The sequence below is a fragment of the Pantherophis guttatus genome, chromosome 5 (assembly GCF_059756535.1).
Source record: "Pantherophis guttatus breed Tessera chromosome 5, ASM5975653v1, whole genome shotgun sequence".
NCBI lineage: Eukaryota > Metazoa > Chordata > Lepidosauria > Squamata > Colubridae > Pantherophis > Pantherophis guttatus.
In genome coordinates, this window is record NC_142067.1 from 32,176,302 (window position 1) to 32,204,225 (window position 27,924).

General features: G+C 40.0%; 2 protein-coding genes across 5 annotated transcripts in view; one reads left to right on the plus strand and one right to left on the minus strand.

Moving 5' to 3' along the window:
* NME7 (NME/NM23 family member 7) overlaps positions 1-27,924 on the plus strand; it is a 105,593-nt gene that overhangs the window by 66,225 nt on the left and 11,444 nt on the right. For 2 of the 4 annotated variants that reach the window (XM_087894834.1, XM_034412051.2), the window contains one exon: positions 758-1,036. The exons of the other annotated variants lie outside the window; for them this stretch is intronic. In XM_087894834.1, the coding sequence (XP_087750960.1) occupies positions 758-790 (33 nt within the window). In that variant the 3' untranslated portion in view covers positions 791-1,036. Of the gene's footprint in view, positions 1-757; positions 1,037-27,924 lie in introns of those variants that run through there. 4 annotated transcript variants of the gene reach the window in all.
* Positions 844-26,400, minus strand: ATP1B1 (ATPase Na+/K+ transporting subunit beta 1). Its single transcript, XM_034412076.3, has 6 exons — positions 24,817-26,400; positions 20,004-20,132; positions 6,091-6,243; positions 5,374-5,558; positions 4,421-4,501; positions 844-2,453 (listed from the first exon to the last, which is right to left on the minus strand). Exons 1-6 carry the CDS (start codon positions 24,914-24,916, stop codon positions 2,187-2,189), a joined length of 915 nt encoding a protein of 304 aa, XP_034267967.1. The 5' UTR covers positions 24,917-26,400; the 3' UTR covers positions 844-2,186.

Genomic DNA, 27,924 nt, shown 5'->3' on the forward strand with positions numbered 1-27,924 from the left:
TCCATAGCAAGTCATGTCCCGCTCTACAATCTCCTCAGTGACCTTTTCGATGGCTCTTTTTGCATGATTTTTGCATGATTTATGCAAAGTTCACATCCTTGTCATAGTCTTCTATATTGCAGTGCAACATAGCAGTTGGATATCAGAACTATGAAAGATAATACTTTGGGGAAAGTGTGTTATTTTTTTGATTTCATGTGATAGACCATCTGCCCTTACCTGCTTAAATAGGTTGTACCCATTGTACCATGGGTACAATGCTCGTAGAGTACAGTACAAGAATATGAGCAGTTGCTGTGATTTTTCAAGTGGTCACCCCATATTTACACAATTTTTTGCTTCATTCTGAGGTATTCTCATATAGTGTTGAGGCAGCCTTGAGAAGTCTGGGACCATTTGACAAATAGGGATTTTTTCTCATAATCACGTGCATTAACACTGTGTTTGCTGCCGGCTCTTACAAATTCTGATGTGGCCCTGGACTACCCACATGTGCAGCTTAGCGTGAAATGTGAAGCCATATATAATAAATTTTTTTAAAATAATTATTTCTCCAAGACTATTATGAATCAAAACCATAAATTCCACAGTGTTCAAGTAGAATTTGTGATGGGTTTCAGCCAATCCTTCCTGTTCATTTTTTCCCCCAAGCAAACTTAGAAAGGGATGGATAGAATGGTAGCTTGCTAGAACCAAATTATGATTCTGTCAATGTGTTGCATGCTCTACAATTACTTTGTTTTGGTTTCTTTTGCAGGTGCAATACTTTTTCAGTATCTTAGACAGCTAACAGAACATTGTGAAGTAAAACTGCTTAGAAAAAACAAACTGCAGAATGGGAAATGTATGTTTATTCATTTATTGTCCAGTGTTTAAACCTGAATGAAATACAAGGCCCACAAGAGCACTGAACTCCTGGCTGTTACATATATTAGAACATAGAGCATAGAACAACGCACTTTAGACAACATTTAACACCAATTGATGGGATAACTGCATTGCTTCTCAAAGTTCAAAATAAAGATTTATTTTCAGACATGTGGCTTTGGTTTATTTTTATACATTACACCTTTTTCTTGCAGAAAAAAAATTGTACAACTGCATAAATATAAAATTCTTCCACCATGAAAATGGTTAAAACATTCAATAAAGACAGCACCACAGCATGTGATGCTTCTCACAGGAAAAGAAGAGAATATACAAAGCAAAATAATCATTCCTATCACTAGTGAAATTGATAGGCTGACATAGGTCTCACACACAATTTTAAAACATAGGATGAAAGATAAAGAAAAAGACACCAATTGCTACAAAGCACAGTACATGATCATTTACTCTCCATAGCTTTGCTTCAAAGTTAAAGTAATTTTTTCCCTGCCACCACACTAAATTTAGTAACAACTGAGGAATAGAAGTTGGGGAAGGCTTCATGGAGTGCTATTGAATAGATCGCAGATGGGCCTTTACCTTTTCAAAACAAAAGAGCCAGTTTGATGTAGTTAAGATGTTGATCTAGAAATCGGGGCTGTGAATTCTAGTCCCACTTTAGGCATGAAAAACCGGAGGGGTGATTTGGGCCAGTCACACTCTCAACCCAATTCATATCATAGGGATGTTGTTGTGGGGAAAATAGGAGCAAGGAGTATTAGGTATGTTTGCTGCCTTGAGTTTTATATGAAAAAAAAAGGCAGGATAAAAAAAATATATTTAAAAAATGAAAAAAGTACTGTGCCAGTTTTAATCCCACTGAGTATTTACACCTTGTGCAGCAAATCTGTGCTCACAGAAAGTAGAAAACAGTACAATAATACATGGCTTGAAAAATGACCAGAATAATGCACCTAAAGTACTGTACACTAAATAAAATTCACATGGCAGCAATACTTAGGGGGCAGAAACACTGCTTACTATAAGTCAGTTATGGAATCATAATTTACAGTAGAAATGGGCGTATCCCAAGGCTCAATTCTGTTTTTCATCATTTACAATAGAATAAATATCTTTGTCACTATTGCTACACTTTTAGGTTTACATTCTAATCTATTTAAATGCAGAAAGCTAGTGTAAAGCATATAGATTATGTGTAGGTCCCATATGTATGAGTTTTGTTCAAGACTAGTAGTTTTGTCTCTTTTTATACTTTTTAAATGGCTAAGAGGAAAAAAGAAGAAACAAACTGCTTGTGATCAGCTGCTTTTTATCTCAATTTTCATATCAAAACGTCCCTGGAAACGATCTTTGTCACTGTAGCCAATATTTTGACCATAGGCCTTGCACTCAATACGCATCCCCATATCAGTAGTCAGATTAGTGAACTGTACTGCTACAAGGGGTTGAAGGTATTTCTGCTGAATGAGCTTGCCATAGTATGGGTAGTATTGTAGAGGAAAGCCACCATAGCCATCAAAACCATAGTATTCCACAGGGCCAATTCTGTTCAAATCCTCTGTTTTCTGAAGAGATAAATGAAACATATTTTTTTTTAAAAAAAACATCTTTCCTGACCTGTGCTCCACTTTGACCTGATCTCTAGCAGAGTAAACATCCAATTATGCATCTTTCTAGTACACTACACTTTAGTGCAGTGGTCTCCAACCTTGGCAGAATTCTGGGAGTTGAAGTCCACAAGTCTTAAAGTTGCCAAGGTTGGAGACCCCTGTTTTAGTGAGTTGTGATAATTAAAATAGTCATGTCTTCATCAACCTTAATTGCCTTGAAATATGGTTCCATGATACAGTGTTTGAATACCTAAAATTTTACATCCTTTTCACACATTACAATAACATGGATGATACAAAAAAGTGAGAAACATCTACCCACATAACAAAGAGAATGTCTACCTGAAACTAATATGTGGAGAAGTTTTTGTACCATTAGAGTCCCTATTGTTCCAGATTTTTTAGATTAACAATGAGCATAAATCCAGAGCATAAATCAGTATAGATCTTAAAACATGAGCTTCCCAATGCAACATAGCTGGTCTCCAATAAGACCATTAAATTAGAATGAATAGTCATAAAATACAACATTAGTTTTTGATTGTGCACATATAGCCCTATCAACTTATACTCCTTAGTGCCTACAATCTTATTCCTTCTAGAATTGTTGGACTTGAACTCCTAGAAGGCATACCTGGCTAGGAGATAAAAATTCAAAGTACAAAGTACAAAGAAAAGGCCAGTTTGTGCAGAAATCGAATTGAATACTCTGGCTAGTCATCGAACCAAAAGTAAGAACCTAGTCCTTCTCTCCATGTATTCAGTGAATGTGAATGTGTCATCAGAACATAGGTTATTTTCAAAAGGAGAATTATTGAAGGATTATGCATAATAAATGTTTCAAAAACTAGCAATCATTAACTAAATGAAATTTTCAGCTTCACAGATAATATATATCTATCTAAAATGGGAAGGGGGGATATTGCTTTTGCTCCATCTGTATCTTTCAATTTCAAAACCATTCAAATCAAAATATTGTGCATATTGCTGTATGTAAGCATGGGAAGAAACTACTAGATAAAGCCTAAACTGCCATCCAGCTTTCTTGGCTGGAAGGAAAGCACAAAGACGCAAACTAGCAATGCCTTAAAGCAGTTGCATCTTTTCCTAAAATAGCACTGTTCTTTTACATTAGTGTAGAAAAATATTACTTTTGCTCTCCTATGGACTCTGAAGCACCTGAGCACTACGAGTCCCTGATAAATATTATTCATAAAAGATGTCATGCTGTTTGGTAGATGTTTTCATGACTGCCTTGGGAATTCAGCTAGGGCATCCAATGGTCTGTAATCTGCCGTCAGCGCTTTTCCCCAGTCTTTTCTGCGTGTTGGAAGTGCATATTGAGTTTATAAATGTGGGCAAACTGCCAAGCATCCAAATTTTTATCAGGTGACCATAGGGGCACTGCATTGGCTGTGATTTCAAGGAACAATTATAACTAGCATTTGTTCAGCACCACATAATTTTGAATGGTTGCTAAACAAATGGTAGGTAAGCCAGGGCTACCTATATACCAACCCAGAGACCATATTCCTCATATCTTATGCCAGAAAATGCCTTTTTATGGCTTCTATACCTTAGATGGTGCATACATCCAAAGGAGAACCTCCTAGAAGCAAATCAGTATGGTAACCTCTAGTTGTGTTGGATTTCACTCCTACATGACAATCGCCATAATGCCTCTGAAGACTAATGTGAAGGCAACAGTTATTTCTACTTCAATTTCATCTCAAGAAAGTTTCCATAGCTAAGAATGAGAACTTTTAAGGCACAAGCCAGAAGTCATCACAGTCTTTTAGCACTAATAACAGATATGATTCTAATGCCTGATCAAAGCTAGCAGTAATATTTCAACTACCAGGACAGTCTTTAAGACAGATCCTACAGACAACACATTTCATTAACAGGATTAACTGTTTTACCTTAGCAGTGCAATGAATGGGAAGGACATAGGGATTATATTTTGCCAGCAGCTCAGGTGGGATGGAATCATTTAGTGGAAGCTGAAGAAAAGAAACACATTTCAAGAAAGTTTTAACAAATTTCCAAGTTGCTGCTACTAAATAACTCCTATATCCAATATATTTATTTCCCATATATTATATCCTCTATAAGCAGTTGTTTAACTAACAGTTTGGAAATGAAGCTGCTAAGGAAAGGGAAGGGAAGGGAAGGGAAGGGAAGGGAAGGAAAGGGAAGGAAAGGAAAGGAAAGGAAAGGAAAGGAAAGGAAAGGAAAGGAGGAAAGGAAAGGAAAGGAAAGGAAAGGAAAGGAAAGGAAAGGAAAGGAATCTACATGAGGTTGTAGAAAGATACGTAGCATTTATCTCTGCATTTGCTGCTCCTAATCACTGCTATTCTGTGGTCAAACCTGCCAATCTCTTGTTCTATACAGGTAGCTCTAACTTCCATCAGAAAACTGGGGTAGGAGGGCATTTGAAAAAGCAGAAATCAAATGATCAAGACTAAGGATGGTTTTAGCCGAAACACCCAGAAGTTGGGCTTCAGGGTTTAGTGACCATGGTCTAGACATCAGATTGTATTAGAATATTTGTTTGCATTACAGCACATATTAAAATTTGTAAAAATATCAAATAAGACTATAGGTGCAGTTATTTCCAGAGGTATTTCTTTTTTGTTTAAGAGGTTGATCAGTGAAAATATTGTATAGAATCACCACCATTTTATTTATCAAGATTTCCAACTCCTTCAAGGACTGTATTAATTATTGCTTTGCCGGATGACCATTGGATGAACAGTGTTCAGTTGGGAGAGAGAAAGAAACAAGCTTGTCCAAGCTGAGATACATTATTTTCCTATGAAATCATGTTGCCTACATTTATCTTGCATCTTATAAAAAGAAAAGTAATACTTGCCTTAGGTATGTAACCCAGGACTCTGTTAAGTTTGATGATGACACATGGTTTGCCATCGTTGTAACCAAAAGTAGGATCTTCTAGGCCAGAGCAATTTCCCAGCCAACTGCGAAAGAACTTGCAAGATGGCATGGCACCTTGAGAGCCATCAAAAGGTCCTCTGTCTCTGGGAGCAGAAGGTTCATCTGATGGTGTGGATTGGGGGAGAAAGAAGGAGATGTCAATAATACCTATACACATTGTAGTCAATACCACCTTTTAAAAAATTAATTAATTAATTAAAATTTTAAATTAATATATAATGGTTACTACCTTAAGACCCAGAAAGTAACAGATTTCCTCTTCTATTTTATTTTTAATCAGAGTAACAGTGTAATATGTATTTTAAAGTTTTGCATCTCTGTCAAATGGTACAGGATCATTTTTGCATCCTAACACACACCGATACCAAAGCATATAATGCTACTGGTCATACATTTTTCTCAGTCTGGGTATATTTAAAATGGTTGCACATAGAAATAAGCAGCTTGAAGGTTATAGGAACCTTGTCTTTTTACAAAGAAGCTTTTTCAAGGACACTTTTGGATTATTGAATATCATATTTTATATGGAATATAAAAGAGACTGCTAGCTTTAAGACCATCAACAAACTTTCAGATTGATCAAACAAAAACAAAATAAATAAAAATATATGCAAATGAAATAACATCTACTCACTGCCACAATTCTCAAAATTGATGTCTTGCTGATTAACACTCTCATAGCTCTTTAAGAATTTTTCAAGTTGGGTTACATATGGCTTGTATGTGTTTGGATCAGAAGGGTTGAAAGTAATCTCCGTTTTAAGGACTTGGGGAACATTTGACAATCCTGGAAAGAAAAGGAAAATAGCTGTTAACCTACAGGAAGAGAAGATAACTAATAGGACTTGTGGCAATGGAGCATTTCCAAGAACAGGAGAGAAAGATGTAAACTATATTCTAACAACTGATTGATAACCAGCAATCCATGAAGATCCACAGTGTTTAAATCTACTTCTTCCTTAGCAAAACTGCCTTTTTGTTCCTGGCCACAAAGTCCTGACATAGAGATTTTGGCCATATAGCCTGTGATTCAGGAATATGTGTCATATTTCAAGGAAATGTCCTTATATGAAAGGAAATTTTGAAAAGACGCACTATGCAGGTATTCCTCGATTTACAACAGTTTGTTTAGTGACCATTCAAAGTTACAACAGCACTGAAAAATGTGACGTATAACTGTTTTTCATACTTACGACCTTTGCAGCATTCCCAGGATGTGATCATGTGATCAAAATTCAGATGCTTGACAATTAGTTCATATTTATGACCTTTGCTATGTCCCAGGATCATGTAATTCTCTTTGGCGACTTTCTGACAAGCAAAGGCAATGGGAAAACCAGATTCACTTAACAACCAGGTTACTAACCTATCAACTGCAGTGATTCACTTAACAGCTGTGGCACGAAAAGTCATAAAATGGGACAAAACTCACAACAAATCTCTCACTTAACAACCGAGATTTTGGGCTCAGTTGTGGTTGTAAGTCAAGGACTACCTGGTATTTTTTTGCATTTGGATTAGGTTGCTGTATGCATGGCAAAGGCTGCATATGACGTTTTCTGAGTCTTATTTTTTTAGAACTGAAGTCTTTCTATGAGTATAGGCAACTGATATAAACTGCAATGTCAAAAATATCCACCCCACCCTTTGTACATGCATCCCAACATCAAATATATTTTTGGCTAGAACATCAGATACAGCAGTTACTGGGTTTTGATGTGGGGAAAGGAAGCATAACTGAAAGATTATAGAGGAAAAGAAACAGGGTATAATAATAACAATATCTACTACAGTATCTTATTTGCTGATTCCTATTTACAACCCCCCCATGACTTTCCTATATTGCAATTAACCAGCAAACACATTCTAGAAAATTCTGCTTTGTCATGCTGGCTGAGAGCTTCTCCTTGATTCTGCTTGTTAGAAGCTGGCCATGAAACTCGCCAATGGTGATCACATGACTGTAGGCCAAGGAGATGGTTATAAATACCCTCCAGTTGCAAAGCACCACTACACGATTACATCACTACCGGAATGCTACAACGATCATAACGCAAGAACAAGTTGTAAATTTACTTTTTCAGCACCATCATAACTTCAAACAGGACAGCTATTAAGCAAGGACCAGCTGTACCATGCTACACATATTGTAAGAGATCATTTGAATTATAACATTGTTTGCTGTTGTATCTTCTACACTATAACAGTAAATATTGTTGTAGTTCAAATTATAATCCAATCAATCAGAATAGAGCTGGAAGGGACCTTGGAGGTCTTCTAATCCAACCCACTGCTCAAGCAGGAGACCCTATACCACTTCAGACAGGTGACTGTCCAGTCTTTTCTTTAAAACCTTCAGTGATGAGGCACCTGCAACTTCTGAAGGCAAACTGTTCCACTGGTTAATCGTCCTCACTGTTAGGAAGTTTCTCCTTAATTCCAGGTTGCTTCTCTCCTTGATTCGTTTCCATCCATTGTTTCTTCTCTTGCCTTCTGGTACTTCGGAAAACAGGTTGACCCTCTCTTCTTTTGGCAGCCCTTCAAATACTGGAATACTACTATCACGTCATCCTTAGTCCTTCTTTTCTCTAGACTGGCCATACCCAATTTCTGCAACCATTCTTCATATACTTTTATCTCCAGGCCCTTAATCATCTTAGTTGCTCTTCTTTGCCCTTTTTCCAAAGTCTCAACATCTTTTTTGCAATGTAGTGACCAAAAGTGGATGCAGTATTTCAGGTATGGTCTTACTAAGGAACAACAACATTCTAGTTTCCAAATATATTTTACAGACTGGAGAAACTCTGGCATATTATTGACTTCTTACATTTCCCTCAGTTTCAGACACTCAATTAGTGTCAATAATTTAGTCAACCAGCCAGCCTTTGCTACCATCCAAAGCTTCAGATGGATGTTGGGAGAAGTAAAACTAACTATGAATGTCAAATTTCTTAATTTCTTAGATTTATGTCTGTATTGCTCTGTTCCCACATCAGTCTCAGTCACACAACAAAGCATATGTTAATTTTATATACATTCCCCTCAAACATTTAGTTTTATAAAAAAGAGTGCAAAATATGCACTCTTTTGAATGTGATTTAGCAAAACATAAGGTAGAAATAGTGCTTTACAAGCAGCTTCCCTCACTATTGATTTTTGATTCAATCCTAGGGACTTTCACTAAAATGATTTAAGTTTATTACCATAATGACTGTCTTCTAATCCTGCTCAGATTGTCCAAAAGCCAATGACATCTCAGCTCCCAGCATTTCAGTGCACTCAGTGCATAGCTCCTATCCTATCCCAGCCAGATCTCTGTCTATGCAACAGGCAATGAAAGCTAGTTTGAACTGAAATTCCAGCATATAGGGAAGAAGCTACATTTTGCTCTGGCTACATTTTCTTGCATATTATTTGTCCCTATGTATACCTTTTCTTTTAATGGCTAATTTCTTTGGAAGTATAGGAGGGAGCAGAGGATGATCTGTGCCTTGCTACTGGCATAGTGGCTGACTCTGAATTACATTTTTGCAAAGGAACTGATTCTGTGTTCCAGCTAGGAGGGCACCTGATGCAACTCGGTTTTGCATGCCAAGTATATGCAAACCTGTGACCAATGGAAATACTGGGACAACTGGGGGGAGGGGGAGGTTGAAACTAGATGGCCTCATCTTTACACTTGGATTGTTTTGGATGCTGGCCAGATACAAATGTAATATTGTTTGTTCAGTGCAGTCAGTTCACTGGATACTCTATATTGTCTGGGACTCTCAGCTTCCATTTAGGGAGGAGAAAAGCACCATATACTTGGCACACTCTTTTTACACTTGTCTTATTCCTCAATGGGTTGGACTACAATTCCCATTAGTCCCATAGCTAGAGATTATATTGTATATGCAACTGGACAACCCATGCTCCATTGGGTCACCTATTCAGAGATATTTCCTTACCAGATTTCTCAATGCCTGCAAAAATGGCAGTTTCTAATGTAGTAGAAAATTTAAAAAAAAAAAGTTCAAGAAGATATTCAGAGATGCATCTGCCTTGAAAGCAGCCCATGTTGAACTGTATAGCACAGTGGAACATCACCAGCTGACCAGGGGTGAGTTCTACTTATTTATTGGTTCGATTGCCTTTACAACGGGATCGTGTGCGTGATCGCTTCACGCGTGCACATGCGCCAAGCTGCGCATGCGCAGAAGCTACTGCACATGCGCAGATTGCCTATGATGACATTCGAGGTGGTGGGTGGAGCCTCCCATCGGTTTTACTACTGGTTCTTGTGAACCGGTCCGAACCCACCACTGCAGCTGACCACAGGAAAAGTTTTATGTCATAAATTACTTTATGGTAATGTTTATGTCATAAAATGTTTTATAAAATTTGCCAAATTTGAATTCCATGAGAGCCATGGGTTATGGATTTTGGATGCATTCTGTAAGATAGCCCATAGTCCTGTGGTACATCATTTCACACAGTTAAAGGTTAGTGAAATCAGTTTTAATGATAGGTAGGTAGGTAGGAGGTAGATAGGTAGGTAGACAGATAGACAGACAGACATAGATGGCAGAGATAGACAGACATGACACGAGACTAGAGAAGGCTGCTTTATATTCTCCTTTTTCTCAGAAATGCAATAAATACAGTTTTAAATCTGTATTTATTGCATTAAGAAAAGACAAATCTACCCAGGTCACTGCGTTTCTTTATATTACTAAAACTGTCATTGTCACAACCTTTACCTGAGGGAAACAGTGCATCATATCATCAATCCTAGACCTATCATTCCAAAGGGAATGAAATTTGGGAAAGTTCTGGCTGCTTCAGTGCTACTGACTATTGCTGGGCTGCTGCTGCTGTAGTCATGTAATCTTCATTTTCAATATTTGGTGACAGTTTCCCAGTCAGTCTCACAATCCCTCACTTCCTCTCCCGCTTAGCACTCAGTAGCAGCCACTTACTTGCCTGCTGGAAAAGGAAGGGAGAAACAGGGATGAATGAACCCCACAAACTTTTCCCGGCCTGTGTCACCTGTGCATTCCTCTTACCTGTGCTATCCACCCCTGTGCCTTCCCTGATCCATCTCTCACACATCCCTACGCACTCTTTCCAATTGGTGTTCCTCCTGGGCACCTTCCCTGACCCATGCAGCCCCTCTTGAAACCCCCACACATTTCTCAACCCACATCACAACCCCTTCACTGTCTCCAACCTACAACTTAATACTGTGCAGAGAGAGAGGCGGCTGTCTTTGATGTAAAAGTATTCATTCCGTGATTCATACATTACAATAAAACATCGTCAATAATGAAATGAATTTGAACAAATTGAGTGCTTGACAAAATCCTGACTATTAAACATAGGACAGTAATCCTATGTAATTTATTTGTCAGGTGAACTCATGCTAAAATTTAGCAAATTAATTCTTCATTTCTTACCTTCTATAAGTTTGCATTACATGGCTACGGCTACAAGAACAAATAATTCTTGCTTGGCACTGCTAAAGGGCAAACAAGAATAACTCCTTCCAGCAGCCCTACCCTTCTCTGTAATCATAAGCTAACAATGCAGTATGGGTATGTGGTCAGAAACAGGATGAGAAAGTTACACTGATGTTGAGAAGGAATTCAGGAAATAAATATTGTGACAATAGCTCATTCAAATCAGTGCAAATCAGATTTATACATTTACATACACACATGCACACACCGACTGTTCAAAATTGTAAGGCTATTTCAGAGACAAATTTAAAAGCATATTGTTACATATTTCTTGTGAGTCTTGCCTGATTTAGTCCCCATAGGATTGGAGTTGGCACCTTACACAGCAGCATGTGTAAGGCCTACTCTGTGCTTGAAGGAATTAAAGAATATTTATCAGATAGGATAGCAGCAGACTGGTCCTACTAACAAAAGACTCATTCTTCTTCTTCTAACTTGACAACTTTCCTATGCAAGCTTTAGATTCAGGAACTGACAGATAGTCCGTGAGTTTTATCTCTGGATTAGAGTATTTCTCTTCCTAGTAGTTTCAAGAACCACGAATCACAAATGAAGCCATGTGAAAAGCTTTCGATGGATAATTCTATTAATAAATGCAGTGGTTACAAGCATGAATTGATTGATTCCAAATAAAGAGAACTGATGCAAACAGTAGATAACTGTACGAGTAGAATAGACTAGTTGATGAAAATCCAGGGTGGATAAAAATCAATGATTTTTTAAAAAAATTAAAAAAGCAGATTTTTTTTTATTTAAATCGAATTTTTTTGATTTAAATCGGATTTTTTTTATTTTTATCGAATTTATTTTAATATAAAACTTTTGGGGTAAAAATCTATCGTAAGATAGTTTTCTATTTAAGATACATAAATAATTTAGTTTATTCAGCATGAAATGGAGCTTAGTTATGTAGCATGAGGCTGTATATTCTGCAACACTGGGACTATCGGTGAGTCAACAGTGGGTCAAAGGAGTAGCAGAGATGACAGTTGCTCTTTAAAAATTATGATTTAAATCGAGTTGATTTAAATCAAGCCTTTTTACTAGTGATTTAAATCATGATTTAAATTGTGATTTAAATCAAGTTGATTTAAATCCACCCTGTGAAAATCCTAAGGCAAATATTTCCACATGCTCTGCTTTTCTTTCATTTTTATTCACCACCTTGAGTTATTTATCAAAAATAATAAAAGCAGGATGAAAATAAATAAAATGTATGTATTTTTATCTTTGCATTCTGTTCTTTTTTTGTTTCTTGTCACTATTTTAAAAACAATAGAAATAAAATACTTAGAATTTATAAAGATGACTTTTGATATTACAAGGAAACTGAATTCTGTCTGAACTGAATTTTTTCCTGGGTTTTGATAAACTTTGCAGCATCAGTGACTATGGTGTGTGTGTGTGTGTGTGTACACACACACAATTTCAAGACAGTTATTACGAATAGTTTCAAACACTATTTAAATATAATATACAGAATATTTTTAAAAGTCCAATTTCTGTGGTATTCATTGAAAACTACAGTAAGGATAAACATCAATTTGCCAATATGCTACTTATTACATTTCCCTATCAACTCCTGTTTATCTTTCTTTTTACTTGGAGGATGGAAAAAAACAAGCATAGTAATCCATGAAGGTCGGGGGTGGGGGTGATATTTAATGATGTTATCAAACAAATGTCATCATAGGCATATTTGTATCAGGCATTAGGTCACAAGTAAAAAAAATTACAGAACATACAGAAAAGAAAGGAAATTTAGAAAGAAAAATGTAGAAAAAAGAATATGATAAAAAAGACCAAAGAAATAGATAAAGAAATGATTTTCCCATTTATCACAATAAGTATAAACAATCTTAATAATTTATTACCTTCTTTAAAATACAATAAATGATCTCTTTTTCTCATATTCCATCTCTTATCTATAAATAAATCCTTAAAGCACTGTAATTTAATCCTGATTAGCTAAAAGGGATACCAGAGATAATAACATATCTATTTTAAACCTGATCAAATAAACCACCTTTATATGCCTTCCTGTTACTTTTAACAATCTTGATCTTTGGTCTCTTCAAAACCTGTTCTCATAGAATTCTTCAAAGTTTTAACAAGTCTCTTTTGTAAATATAGGAAAGTTATCCAGGTCACTCTTTTTGTTTGTTATTTTTATATCTCCTTTCACTATTAAGATATCAGTGGGCTGCATTTGTATGTCGAGTTTTTATATCATGCTTGCAGCCTGTCATTTTTCAATCCACTTTGAGATCAATCTCAATCTCAATTAAGAAAATCAAGCTTTTGATAATATGTGCCATATCATGTGCACTAATGCTCGCAGTTTAGGCAACAAACTTTGTGAACTAACAGCTGTTATATCCAAGGATAACTTGGATCTTGTTGCAATTAAAGAGTTCAGGGATTCCAATGATTGGGATATAAGTATAACAGGCTTTACTATACAAAAAAGACAGACTAGAAAATGGAGTTGCCATTTGTCAAGAAGGGCATAAAAGCAATACTACCAGTAATTCTACCAAGTAATTCAGAAAAGACACAGTCTAGTTCAAACCTTCTGGGTTTGCTTACAACTAAAAAGTGATCAGCAATCAGAATTGTGTCATATATAGGCCCCCAGGAAATTCAAAGGATTATGATAGCATTCTGGTTGAGGAGATAACTCAGATGGCAATAAAAGAATAGGTTATAATCATGGGTGACTTCAATGTGCCCAACATTAACTGGAATCTTTCAACTGCGCTTACAAGGAGGTAATAAAGAGATATTAGGAGTATTAAATGAGACACATTAAATAATGTCTCTCTAAAACAGTTAGTAAAGCGCCCAACAAGAGGGGACCATATTCTAGACTTATTTTTTGACAAATAGGGTTAGGGTAAAAAAAAAATTAGCTTACAGTGATCACCAGTGCCTTTCGTTTGATATTAAAACTAAAACTGATATAACATACACTAAAACTAAGGTTTTAGGTTTTAAGTAGACAATTTTTTACTGAAATGGGGGAATATCTAAAACATAAATTTGAAGAGTAGCATAAAGTGACAGAAATCAGTACTTGGTACACAGTAAGTGGACACTGATTAAATATGCCATCTTCAAGACAACTAGTTTCTATAAGAGGCACATTATTAAAAGCAAAAGACAGAGAAACCCACTCTGATTCACAGCAGATGTACATAGGATAGTAAAGAAGAAAAAATCAGCATATGCAATTATAAGAATGGCAGAAGTGTAGCTGATAGAGTGGTGTATAAGAAGCTATAGAAAAAAGCTGAACAAGTTATTAGTGCTGCTAAAGCACAGAAAGAGAAGGAACTGGTTACAACTATTAGAAAGGGAGACAAAACCTTTTTTAGGTACATTAATGACAGAAGGAGGAAAAAAACTCTTCAATCACCAAATTCAAAAATGTAAACAATTCTTATTTTAAGGGAAACCTGGCTGTAGCAAGCTACCTAAACCAGGGGTGTCAAACTCAAGGCCTGGGGGCCAGATCGGCCCACAGGGTGGTTAGATCTGGCCCACAGGGCCACCCTGGAAACAGTGAAGGACCAGCCCACAGTGCTTGGGAGGGCTGTGTGCAGCCCTCTTGAGCTCCATTTTCACTGGCAGAGGGTTGCAGGAGGCTGTCGCAGCTGAAAACGGAGCTTGGGAGCCTATTTTTGTTGACAGAGTGCTCAGGCCTCCAAAGGTGACCCCGATACAAGTGATGTCAAGCTGGCCATGCCCACCCCGGCCCCCCAAGGTCGAACTCAACCCTGATACGGCCCTCAATGAAATAGAGTTTGACACCCCTGACTTAAACAAATACTTCTGCTCAGGCTTTTCAGAAGTAGATGCCAGGAACAAAAACAGGTTGGAGGATCATACTAGTCCTGAAGTGGAGGTGGCAGCTAAGCTAGTCTACTGAAAGCTTAATAAAGCAATTGGTCCAGATGATATTCATCCCAGAATCCTAAGGGAACTTCTAAATGTGCTCGCTGGACCATTTACTGATCTGTGTAACCAATCTCTTCTAACAGGTGAAGTTCCCCAGAACTGGTGAACAGCTAATATTGTACTTATCTATTAGAGCTAGGGAAGAATCTGGAAACTATAGATCTGTGAGCTTAGCATCTATAGTAGTGAAGTTACTGGAATCACTCCTGAAAAAAAGGATTAACAAACATTTAAAAGCACACAACTTGATGGACCCAAAACAGCATGGCTTTGCTGAGAGTGATCATGTTAAAGTAATCTGACTGACTTCTTTAAGTCACAAATGTTTGGATGAAAATGGTGCTGTGGACATAGCCTATCTGGACTGTAGCAAAGCATTTGATACAGTTCCACATAATAAGCTCATAAAATGTTGTACAGGCTAGAGCAGGGGTCTAGCTCTGGAGCCGCATGCGGCTCTTTGGGCCCTCTGCTGTGGCTCCCTGTCAGGTGATCCCATCACTGGATGGCCTCACCCCTCGCCCTCCCCTCCCAGTCACTCCTTGCCTGGCCTGAGAAGGTAAGGGTGACAGTGGGGGATGGAGAAGCGACCAGGGCAGAGATAGGGAGATACAGAGAGAGTGGGAGAGAGAAATATAGAGAGAGAGGGAGAGAGGGGAGGAGAGAGGGAGGGAGGGGAGAGAGAGAGATGTCAAAAGGATTTTGTGGTTCCCGGTGTCTTTTAACAACTGGTTCTCTATCCTAATGACTAGCTGGGTAGGCGTGGCTGGGGTGGTGTCATGTGACTGGTGGAAGTAAGTGACGTGAGTTGGCCACGCCCACCCAGGTTTTGTGGCTCCCAGTGTTTTCTTTTCTGTGGGAAATGGGTCCAAATGGCTCTTTGAGTATTTAAGGGTGCAGAGCCCTGGGCTAGGGCTTACCCACTGGCTGATTCAGTGGGTAGGAAGTTGGCTGAGGGATAGATCCCAGTGTGTGATTATTAATGGGGCACTGTCTGAATAGAGACCAGTCATACGCAGCGAACCACAAGGCTCAGCCATAGGTCCTGTTCTGTTCAATGTGTTTGTAAGGGATATAACAGAAGGATTGTTAGGTAAGGTTTGTCTTCTTGCTGATGACACAAAGTGAGTAATAGAGTTGATGTTCCTTTGGGGTATTCGTAATGTGGAAAATGACTTGGCATTGCTGGAACATTGGTCAAGAATGTGGAAACTGCAGTTCGATGTTTCTAAATGTAAGATCATGCACTTAGGGAAAACCAATCTTCCGGCATGGTATAGCATTGTGGATACAATGTTGTTAGACAGAACAATAGAAGAAAAGGATTTAGGTGTGCTCGTAGAAGATGACTATAAAATGAATAAACAGTGTGGCCAGGCAGCTGTGAAGGCAAACAAAATTATGGGATGCATCACTAGAGGGATATGCCGCCCAACTCTCCAAGGACTCTGGGCGGCTTACAACAAAGACAATATGAACAATATACAATATAGGGCTTTAGTCAGACCTCATTTGAAATACTGTGTCCAGTTCTGGAGATCTCACTTTAAAAATGATAGTAAGAAGATTGAGTGAGTCCAGAGACGGGCATCAAAAACGATGCAAGTTCTGTGGGACAAAATTTATCAGGTGAGATTGGAGGAACTGAATATGCACAGCCTGGAGGACATGGATAAAAGGGAGGGGGGGGGAGACATGATTGAAACCTTTAAATATATTTAGCTGTGAATGAGGTTATATAAGGAATAATTTTCAATATTAAGCAAAAAACAAGAACCTCAAACTGATAGGAAGGACAAAAGTAATGCTAGAAAATATTATTTCACAGAAACAGTAAGAGAAGCTTGAAACTAACTTCCAGAAGGGGTGGTGGATCTGTAACTGAATTTAAATATTCTTGGAATAAACACATATTTATCATCTGACAAAAATTTAAAAATAAAAACCTCAAAAGGCAGACCACTAGATCTTTTTCTGTCAACAGTTCTCTGCGTCTATCTCAATCTTGTTCAGTAAAATGTGTTCCTCTTCCATAACATCTCTGCAATACAGTCTATCTATAACGGCAGACATTTTAAAATTAACGTCTAGGACCATTGTTCAAAAATATCCTTTAGCATGTGCAATGTTAAAATATATTGATCTGTTCTTATTAGTAAGTCAAATTTAAGTGCTCTTCCTCTATAATTGTACTCTAGTTCCTTCTGGTTCCCTCTAACGTCCAACCTTCAAAGTCTCAGCCTATCTTGTTTTTTTTAAAGAAAATTCAAAACCTAAACATTTTTTCACACGAAGTATTCTGATGATTAATTTCTAAACTCTTATTTCAAGTACATCTAATCAGTTTGTAACTTTCAAAATCAAAGTTCTAATTCCTCATTTGCTGTTTATTCCAAAAGGGAAAAAAAAATAATTACTGTATTTTTCGGACTATAAGACGCATCGGTGTATAAGATGCACCAGGATTTTGAAGAGGTAAGTAAGGTTTTGCCCTCCCCGGCCCCCAGGAGTACTCTGCAGGCCACCCAAACCCTCTGCATGCCCCATTTTTCGCAAAAGTACGCAGAGGGTTTGGGAGGCCTGCATAGTGCCCCTGGGGGTTGGGGAGGGCAAAAACACCATGCGTGGAGAGTTTGGGAGGCCAAAAATGGGCCCATTTTTTGCAAATATGGGAGTGTTTTTGCCCTCCCTAGCCCACAGGAGCACTCTGCAGGCTTCCCAAAGCCTCTGCGCGCCCTGTTTTTGCAAAAAACAGGCCCGTTTTTCGCAAATTGGGTCGCACGGGGGAGGGCTTTGGGAGGCCAAAAATGACTGTATTTGATGTATAAGACGCACCAATATTTCCACCCTCTTTTAGGGGGGGGGGAAAGTGCACCTTATACTCTGAAAAGTACGGTAAATCCTCAAATGTATATTTAAAACTTCTTTTGCTAAGGATTAAAAGAAACTCACTCATTGCTATAAAACCTGCGAATCCAAAGGTTTCTAACATTTCTGAACATGATTAGAAAAAGAAGTATGCAAACTCAAGTGTTCTTTAGAAGGTACTGACTGTTCAATTCCTTTGTTGTGTATTCCCTCTTCTCCTGGAGCTCTAAATCTTCCTGAGACTGCTCATGCAAAGAGCAACTGTATAGAGCACTTGTGGGCAATCTTAAGACCTCTCCTTGTCTGGAGAAGAATTACAAAGAGACAGACTATTTGCCAGCTTTTCATTCTGCTGTGGTTGTTGTTGGCTCCACTTTCAGTTGAGCCATTTTCATTTTGCCATTTCTTCCCCAGAGATCCTCTGAAACACCTCTTCAAGATGTTAATTTATTATTAGTTATGAAATATACATGCTGCCTAACTCACAGCAATTCTGAATGTTACTGTTCAATTGGCTGTCTACATTATAAATCCCTATTTTGCTTCTGTTGAAACTTCCTGCCCAAATCCATTGTTTACATTTGTAGACATGTCAATCATTAGAGGCACTCTGGCTCTTGTTACCATCCTCTTCACTTTATCAACCAGGTGGAAAACTTCTATGAATCAGAGTAATGCAGCAGGAATAGAATAGGTCTGACATCATTCTCAGTTTCTCCCATTTAGGCATGGTACAAATTAATTATATGAAAAGAAACGAGAAGATGTTTCCTAATTAAAAACTTACATTATGTGGTGTGTTGTTTTTTTTAATCAACTGAGCTGCACCAAATTCAGATTCTAATTCAGACGGATATAATTAGATATATCTGGAGGATACCAGAACAGAAGTAGATCCAGAGAAGGGGGGGGGGACGCTTTGTAAAATACTTAGTCCTGTAGGGCTGGATAACAATAACTGCCTAGCCTCCAGCCAGTCTTCTATCTTAGATCACCAATGGCAAGTGATTAAAATGGAAAAAATACAGGCAAATTACAAACAAAAGCAGTTTGATATCTCTCCCTTACAGAATGCTGCAATGGGAAAGAACAGCTACCCTTTAGCCACTTTAGAAATGTGGAACTACTGAATTTGAAAAATATGCTCTTTTTCTTCCACAAAGCAAGCAATGAAAATGTTTTTCCTCTGCTGAATATGGTTGGAAGCCTGGATAGAAAATGATTTTACAAATGAGGAGCAGGACAGGATATCTAAAGAAGGAACTTGGTTGTTTTTTTTTAAAAAAAAAAAATAGCATGAGTTGAAGAAGCAAATTTTAGGAAAAGAATCTCATGGTAGATTGATTTTTGTACCCAGTAACTGTTGCAGGATTATTGTATGCACAATGATGGGAAAAATTCCCACAATGGAGAAATAATTTGTGAAAATGTCAGAATTTGAAGAAATGGCAAAACCGACCATTTGGTCAGAGAAAAAAACAAAACGTTTTCTGAAAGGCTGACTATCTTATATAGAAATGAATTGATGATTTATGGATTTGAAAATTAAGAAAGATATGGATTAAATGAATGGGCTGAAGGGACTTGTATAACATTTAAGCAGGAGGACGGACAATAAGGTTGTAATTATCTGTTGAATTGTTGGCAGTCATTCATATATGTCTTAACTGTGACTTTTTAAGCACACTGCCTGGGAATGAAATATAGAATAATATGAGATGAAAATGTAGAACTGGAAGGACAACTTACCTTATGATGCAGAAGGTAAAGTAATATTTCCAGGATGATATCTAACTGTTAAATAATTCCCTGACTTTAAACCAGCTCCCTCAACTTGGTATGCTTCAAATCTATTTTTGATATGCTTCAAATATATTAAATTTCATTTAGCATTATTCTTAGCAATATGATGATGATAGGATGTCCAGTATGTTTACACAATACAAGATTGGGGAAAATTGTTTTAGCAGTTCTTATGATTTTTTTCTCTCTCTTTCAATAGAGAATATCAGAAATTTTTTGAAAGAAGTAGTTAAAAAGTAATTGCCCTACCTCTACAACCCTGCACAGCCCTAAAGGCAAACCATATCTATCCCACAGCAATGAGGCATGTAATTAGCCTGCTCTACAACCCAAGACAACCCCAAAGGCAAACCCGTATCCACCCCATTGCAATGGGGCATGTAATTAGTCTACCCAGCTGTCTTCTCATTGTTACCTGGGGGTGCTATTCGGTCCTGATACTTGGGCTGGAATTCGCTGACAGTGAGCAACATGACTTGAATGGTCCCAATGAAGATGCCTGCCAGGCAGCCATAGAAGATCAGGTAGAAGAGGAGGATCTTAACTGTGACAAGACAGAACAAATACTGCTATTAAGGACAAATGGTTAATAGGCCACTAGAATACACACCATCTTTTTAAGATTACCAGCACAGGTCCCATTAAAATCAACATTAAAGCAGTAGTGGAATTCAAATTTTTTTACTGCTGGTTCTGTGGGTATGGTTTGGTGGGCGTGGTGTGGCTTGGTGGGTGTGGCTTGGTGGGCATGGCAGGGGAAGGATACTGTAAAATCTCGATTCCCTCCCCACTCCTGGGGGAAGGATATTGCAAAAACTCCATTCTCACTCCACTTTGGGGCCAGCCAGAAGTGGTATTTGCCGGTTCTCCAAACTACTCAAAATTTCCACTACTAGTTCTCCAGAACCTGCTGAATTTCACTCCTGCATTAAAGCCAATTGCTATGAAGAAAAGATAGCAAATTCAAGCAATGGCACTTACATTTAAAGAGATCAGAACAGAATAATTTTTTAACGTTGTGAGTTACTTCTCATAGAAACTACCATCCTAAATACATTTACTTAGAAAGGCTTGTTGCAGATTGTGGGAATTATAATCCAATACATCTAAAAGTATAATGTTGAGGAAGACAGACTGATATTGTTAGAACCAGAATGATGCATAGCTAAATCTTTGTGTCCTTAAAGGGACTCGGGAGCAGTGGCATTCCCAGCTCCAAGATAACTCCTGCTAGCAAACTCAGTGTTAATGGTTTATACTCCAAAACCTTGACCACTGAGAGATAGGGAATATAGACCCTAAACATGGTAACAAGGTGACGTAGCGGTTAGGGTGTTGGACCAAGCATGGAGAGTTCCAGGAAGCTTATTGGGTGACTTTAGGCCAATCATTTTCTTTCAGTCCAACCTACCTCATGGAATAGCTGTAGTGGGAAAACATAGGAGGATAGAGCACTTCTCTACAAAATGCACAATATAAATCAAATAAATGAAGGAATAAGAGACAACTATTGACATTAATCACATTCAACTCACACCCAACTCGCTGTAATAGTTAAATTAAACTCCTTGTTTTCAATTTTTTAAAGTCTCTTTCCCAACATTTATTTGGACTCAAATCCTTTTATGAAGACTCAGTTCTCAACAGCTTCCCCATATTTTGCTTTTTATATAAGCTATGAAGAAAGCTATTCCATATTAATCACTCATTTACAATACCAAATTGTAATCAGCCAGATTAATCCCCAAAAACATTGTAACAGAAAACGGGGGGGGAGGGGGGAAGTTGTTGCTGTTTTTCAAGGAAGAGGAGTAAAACTGTATTTGTAATACCGCTTCAGGGAACTTCAGTTTTTGAAATCTGGTTTTATCAGTTTTTAGTTTACAGGGATTATCTCAACTGATTAGCAGCAGTGTTACATGCTGTACTAAAGCCTCACAGCGCAAACCTACCAGCAATCCAACTCTTGAATATAAAAGGGGCGGTGAAACTACAAATTACATTTTAAAAGCAGCGATCTTTGGAACCAACATTTGTACAGAGCTACTGTAAAAGAGCAGCAATAAGTAACGCATATACAGAAATTTTTCTCCTTTTACAAGCTGGCCAAAGCAAGAGATAAGTCCTATTAAAATAAGGTGTTTTTCCACCAAAGAAGGGAAAAATGAAAGTAATCCAGAGAGACCAGCAGCACAATAGTTTTAGCACTCCTGGGTTTAACACACTCTATAGTAACCAGGCAGCAGTAGGCAAATAACTGTGACGTCAGAGAGATTTGAGCATTTTTTTCCAGAGTACAGTCATAGGAGGTGCTGTTGAAATGAACTAGAGAAAACCTGCTGACAGCAGAGTGCTACGGGTGGCGCATATGGAGGGCAGTGAAGGGACATGTGTTTAGATGACATTCCTAATCAGGATCTTAATAGTAACCCACAACTTCAAGGTCCACTGTCTTCTTGGGGCTACAGAAGAAATCTGTTCTAAAAGGAAAGACGTGGAATTTTTAAAGCAACCGAAGAGTATACTATCTAGTACAGAGATAAGATCCTCCTCTGGTCTAACTATTCTGAAAGCGATATAAGGGATATTTTATTGTCCCCTCAGTAATTGGGCATCGCATGATAATCCAGTCCAGGAATAATAGAACTAGATCAACTTAGTCAGAACTAAACCGTAGCTTGTGATGATGGGAATAATACAGTAATGCAAGCCATTTTTCATCTCCTTTTTATGCGGATTCAAGGATATAAGCATGGAAATTTTGGATATGCCACTTCCAAGATGACATTAGTTAGATTCAACCATGAAATGGCACCCTGGCAACAAATGCAGGTGGAAATAGCTCTCTAACTAGAACCGTTAAACTAACGTGTGGATTATTTTGATATGCACTTAACCTTTTCTTTTTCTTCTCTAAACTCTTATTTCATACAGCCATTCTCATTCATTAGAAACATATATTTTTTTACTCCGTAGAACTATTTGTTTCTTCTGGGTATAGTTGATGTTTCTAATTTGCACAAAAACTTTAGAAGAGATTAGAATGTTCTAGATACTGTACTCTGCAGGATCTACAGAGATACTTAAGTTTCAAACTCCAGCAGTGGTAGGATGAGATTCAAGGGCAACCTATCCTTTCCTTCAAGGACAGTCATATCTAGCATATTACTGTAATGTAAGAGGCCCTGAATGTGCTCTGCACAATCCACTTGAAATTTGTCAGACTTTTTCCCTTGGAAACGACTAGAAAATAAATAGCATTTAGCACTTCTTGGCTGGCACAAAAAGCCTATTTAAAATAAAGCCTGGGAAGCAAGGAAAGACAACAGTGCCTATTCTAAAGTTAATACTGTTTTATAAATTGTCAAAATTGACAGGGGAGTAGGTGGAACTTTTGAATGGTAAGTCTTTGAAAATGACTTTTGTACTTGAGCTGGCTTGTGCAATACAGAGTCAGTGGTGAGCCCATGAATAGGGCCTCACTCCTATTGTGGTGATTGAGGCAAGGATGTCTAAACCAAGCAGCAAATAGAGTGAGTGTAAAGAGGAAGGGTGAGAAATTAAATCGTTTTTGCCTGCGTGTGTTCTGAACCTTCAAGTCCCATTCAGCCTAGGTTTAGTTGCTAAGAGACAACCTTCAAGGACTTTATTATTTCTAAACTTCTTTTGCTTTCCAACCTGACCTTTCTCTCTGTCTCATTTTCCTACCTCTGCAGCTCTTTAGACCTCCCTCTCTCAGGGAAGGTATATGGACAGCCAGCAAGTCAGATTTTCAAGAGATGTGTGTCCATCCAAAGGGTCCTCTCTTAAGCCAATTCAGGATTCTCCTTAATGCAGTTGCTCTGCTTCCCCAGGGATCTTAAACAAGCGTACCATTACCTCTTTGCTCGGAAGGTATCACCTTGACTAACCTTGAGCTCTGATGCATTATTAACCCTTTGGAGTGGATGGGCTAGAAAACAGTCTGAGCCTTCTCTTTTTTCTATTCCCAATTCCCAAGGATTCTGGTAGCCATTTTAGAGCAGCAAAAGGAAAATACCAGGCCCCTTCGCTGGTATGTCCTTCTCCCTGTGTGGTGTCCTTCCTGAGCAAGGCAAAGGCAGCCGCAGTGGCTGCTATGCTGACAAGGAGTGTAGTGGGAGGAGGGGGAGCAGGGTGCCCCCTCTCTCCTGGCACCTACCCACTCTGCCCTGCCTGCAGTCACGATGCATTCGTGTCTATCAATGCCCTTCAGTATGACCTTTTTGGTGGGGGTGGGGGGGGGAGGAGGAAAAGAGAAAATGAAAAGAAACGCAGGCTGCTCTTTTAATGCAGAGGCAACAGGCTGCAGCACAGAGATGAAAGTCCACTCTGCAAGGTGACAAAGCAGCCACCCTTCCCGGATCGGAAGGCCCTCCAAGGATACCGAATGTCAGTTCTGATCACCCTGCCCAATCCACCTGGGGATGTTGGCATCACGTCTGGAGGACCCCAGGTTGGGGAAAGCAGAGAGAGGCAATCAGAGTCCCAGGTTTCTCCCAGGAAAGTCTGCCATAGCAACACCACTAAGCTCGTTCCCCAAAAAGAAATCAATCGGATCCGTTTACATGCACAATGCACAAGCAGCAAATGATGGCAGTGTTCACACAACAGTTCGTGTTAACATGTTAAGGGCAGTTAGCGTTAGCCTTGGTTTGGCTGGTTGGGGGTGGTGGAATTGGCATGTTCCATGAACTCAGCCATTGACTCACACATCTGAAGCTTAAAAATAACCCTCAGCCCTCCTTGGTTTGTCATAGTTCCTGAAAGGTTCTGCCATACTGGAAAGTCTCCCTGGGGTCACAAGACCATTGCTCATCCCTCTCACTCCCATACAAAGCCTCCTGGACGTTTGATTTTTTTTTTCCTCTTTCTTTTCAAAGGTGGGAAGGAGGAGGTCTGGTGTTTATTTTTAAACCGGACAGCACGGGAGATGGGCGGGGAGCGAGGGAAGCGAGCCAAGCCACCCCGAGCAAGAAAAGTGATCCGCAAGATTTACACCACGGCGACGGCATCCCTGCCCTGCCCTGCCAGCCTGGTAAGGAAAGCGGCTGTCGCGAGTCAGGTGCTCCGAGACCGACGATCCACACGGGCACGCGAGACGGAGGACTTTTCCCTCCCACGCCATCCACTAACACCGCGCCTCGAGCCTGCGCGCCCTGTGTTTTAACGGGGCACCAGGAGCAAATCGCGGCTGAGCAGATACTCACACCAACTGCCGCCGGTCCTCCCTAAAAATTCCTTCTTCTCCGAGTTCCAGATGAATTTCTTCCAGTTGCCATCCCCTTCCTTGGCTTTCCCGCGAGCCATGAATCAGGAGCTTCCTTCGTTCGCCTTAGGAAAAAGCTTTCGCGGGTGGGCGGGTGGGAAAGAGGATCTTGCCCTCCGGGATCGCTCGGCGCTCGCCACTAATCCAGAGTACAGATGTTCGCAGCCGCTTGAAGTGCCGGCAGGCGCTCGGGAGGAGGAAAAGCGAAGGTCTTTGTGTGCCGGCTTGAAGCGTCCCACCTTCCGAAAGGCGCCAACCTCTCAATAAATCCTTGTCAGGAGAGAGAGAGAGAGAGATAGACGTAGGCTTGTATCTCGGGTTCACTTAAGAGACGGATGGACGTCTTTTTCCCAAAGCCGGGAAAACAAGGGAAGCGGGTGGCGAGGAGGCAGCAGAGCGGAAAAAGGGAGCAAGCGAGCGTGCCCGTGTGAGAAGAAGCCAAGGGGTGGGAAGAAAGAAACGGGGCTCTGCCCAGGGACAGAAATTAGCTCTGTGCCCTCCCACTCATGCTGGATATATTGTCCACGTCCCGAGGCGAGCTCCGCCTGTCAAATGCCGGTAGCCAATTAGAATTGTGGCCAGGCAGGCGAGGGAGAGAAGCTTGGGAGGCGAGACGAGGGGAGGGGGAAGAGAAGCAGGGTACGAGGCGCGGGAGATTGAGGGGGCCGGGTGATTGGAGGGGCAGATTCTCTGCGGCAGATTTCCTCTCTCTCTCTCTCTCTCTCTCTCTCTGCCCCCCCCACCTTTTCTCTCTCCTCCTTTATTTCTCTTCTCTCCCCCCCCCTTCCCCCTTTCTGCCGGCCTTTCTTCTTCCCGCCTCGGCATGTGCTTCGTGCCACACTGTTGCGCGCAGGCAAAGAAGGCGAAAGAGACGAGGAAAAAAAAATAATCCCCTGCAATTCCTTCTTAGGCCAGAGGGGGAGGCAGCGGGAGTCCTGCGCATAAAGGGGGGGGGTGAGTGGGTGACCGGAGGACAGAGTCCGGGAACCGAAGCGAGTTTGATCTCTCCAGATTAACAACTCGAAACGGGAACTCGGCGGCCCCAAAGCGGCGGGCGTGGAGGGGAGGGGAGGCAAAAGGTGGCCGCTTCGGGCAGGCTGCGGGGCTGAGGAGACCAGAAAAGAAGCTTTCATGGAGGCTGAGCCGGTTGGTTAAGAAACTGAACGGCCTGCCTAGAGAGAGGCCGGCGCGCTCCACGCACCTGGGCGCAGCCGGGCAAACAGCTTTGAAGGAGGGGGAAAAAAAAAATGGGGAGGGAAAAAGTGCTTCCCCACCCCCACCCCAAAGTAACCGCAAGGAGAACCAGGAAACGCGGCCGGCGAAAACTGCCGGTTTTTTTGCATCCGTGAGGTTTCCTGGTTGTTGCGTTAGGCTGACATTCGTGAACTGCAAAAAGGGCATTAACAAATATTGTGGTGCGGGGAGAGAAAGAGAGAGAGAGTGGTACGCGCGCCTGGCATAATCAGAGGCGGTGTAGCAGTTAAGCTGTGCCCGTAATTGAATCTTCCGTGGCGAGATCGTTTGTCTTAAAAAAAAAAAAAAAAAAAAGGCTGTAGAGAAAGATAAAGCGAATTGACCTTCAAGTCCGGAGCCAAAAATCCATCCTTTCAAACGTACCTTGCGCCCCGGGCTTTCCACCCATTCTTGTCCTCCCCCCTTCCGAAGGTGGAGCTGTTCTGCTTGCCTGCCTTCCCTGCAACGTCATCCCTGCAGCTTTCTGTCCTGGGAATGCCCTTCCCTGGGTCAACTTGCTACTGCTGCTGCTGCTGCTTGGAGCTACTGTCACCTCTGTTTGCTGCAGAGAGGTCTTTCTCCAGCAGCTATGGAAGCGAAGCCTGCAAGGGGCAGGGAGTTAATGCAAGTCCAGTTCTGGGTTATGGATGCAAGGCAGGTTCTTGAAGGTCTGTTGTCTTTTACTGTAGACCCAAAGTGCTGCCTTGGGAGGAGAACAAACACCGAATCAGGAGGGGAGCTTGGTGGGAGGGAAACATCACTATGGTACCACCTTGGTGAAGGGCAACAGATGTGGCCGACCAGAGAAAAAGATGTTGCTAAAGACTAGGAGAATAACATGCTTTCTTTGTGCAAATCATCTCCTTTTTTTGTATTTGCTATTTGCCCTTTTCACACAGACCCCAGCAGAATGCCTGAAACTTCAGCAAAGGATATGGCGCTAGTTGGCAGTGGGCACACTTCTTACAACTGTTTTTCTAGCTGGAATTCTTCTGGCGCAGCTTGTGTGCTCCTGGTAACATTCTGCTTTACTGACACACACAGAGAAGAGCAGAACAATGCACGTTCTACGCTATGCCAGCATAACCTTTCACTGTGTTTGTATTGGAACACCTGCTAACTTTTCAAGGCAAATGACTGGAAGTGTGGAGAAAATATGGCAATCTGACATATCTGCAAGAAGTGAATGAAACCATAGAAATGATAGGGCGATGGGAAGGAAAGAGTCATACTCAAAAGCTGGATTGACAGGGTATAAATTGAGAACAAGCCTAGGAGGAAGAAATATAGAAGGAAAAGGTATTTCTTCCTTATTTGACCTTGAACAATGTCATAGGCCTCTGCATCAAGATATTTATAGTGGTTTATAGAATGACAATGAAAAAAAGCTGTTCATCTTTACTAATTCTGGTAAAAGCATACCCTTTACTTGGTTTCCCACTGCAGACAAACAAGAATTCTTCATTTCTGTGCTCTTTAGATTTTATCCAGTCACCTTGGATCAGAATTTCCATTTTATTGCAGTGAAGATAGTCCTGCTAAGTAACTGATGGACTTGTCAGGAGCCAGAATTGTAATGATCGTTCTTCATGTGCTATCATGACCGACTTCAAGAGGAGCATGTATTTTCCTCTGTTTAGATTAAAAACAATGCACGTAGCTACTAACATCCATGAGGGTTATTTTTGATTTAGCCAATTCAGAACATCGGTGGAAAAAAAAAACCTGGTCAGGGAGGGTAAGATAACATTTGCCTCACATCACAGTGAACTTTTTTGTCCCAAGCAGCCTGCCAGTTTTTGAGCAGAATTGAAAG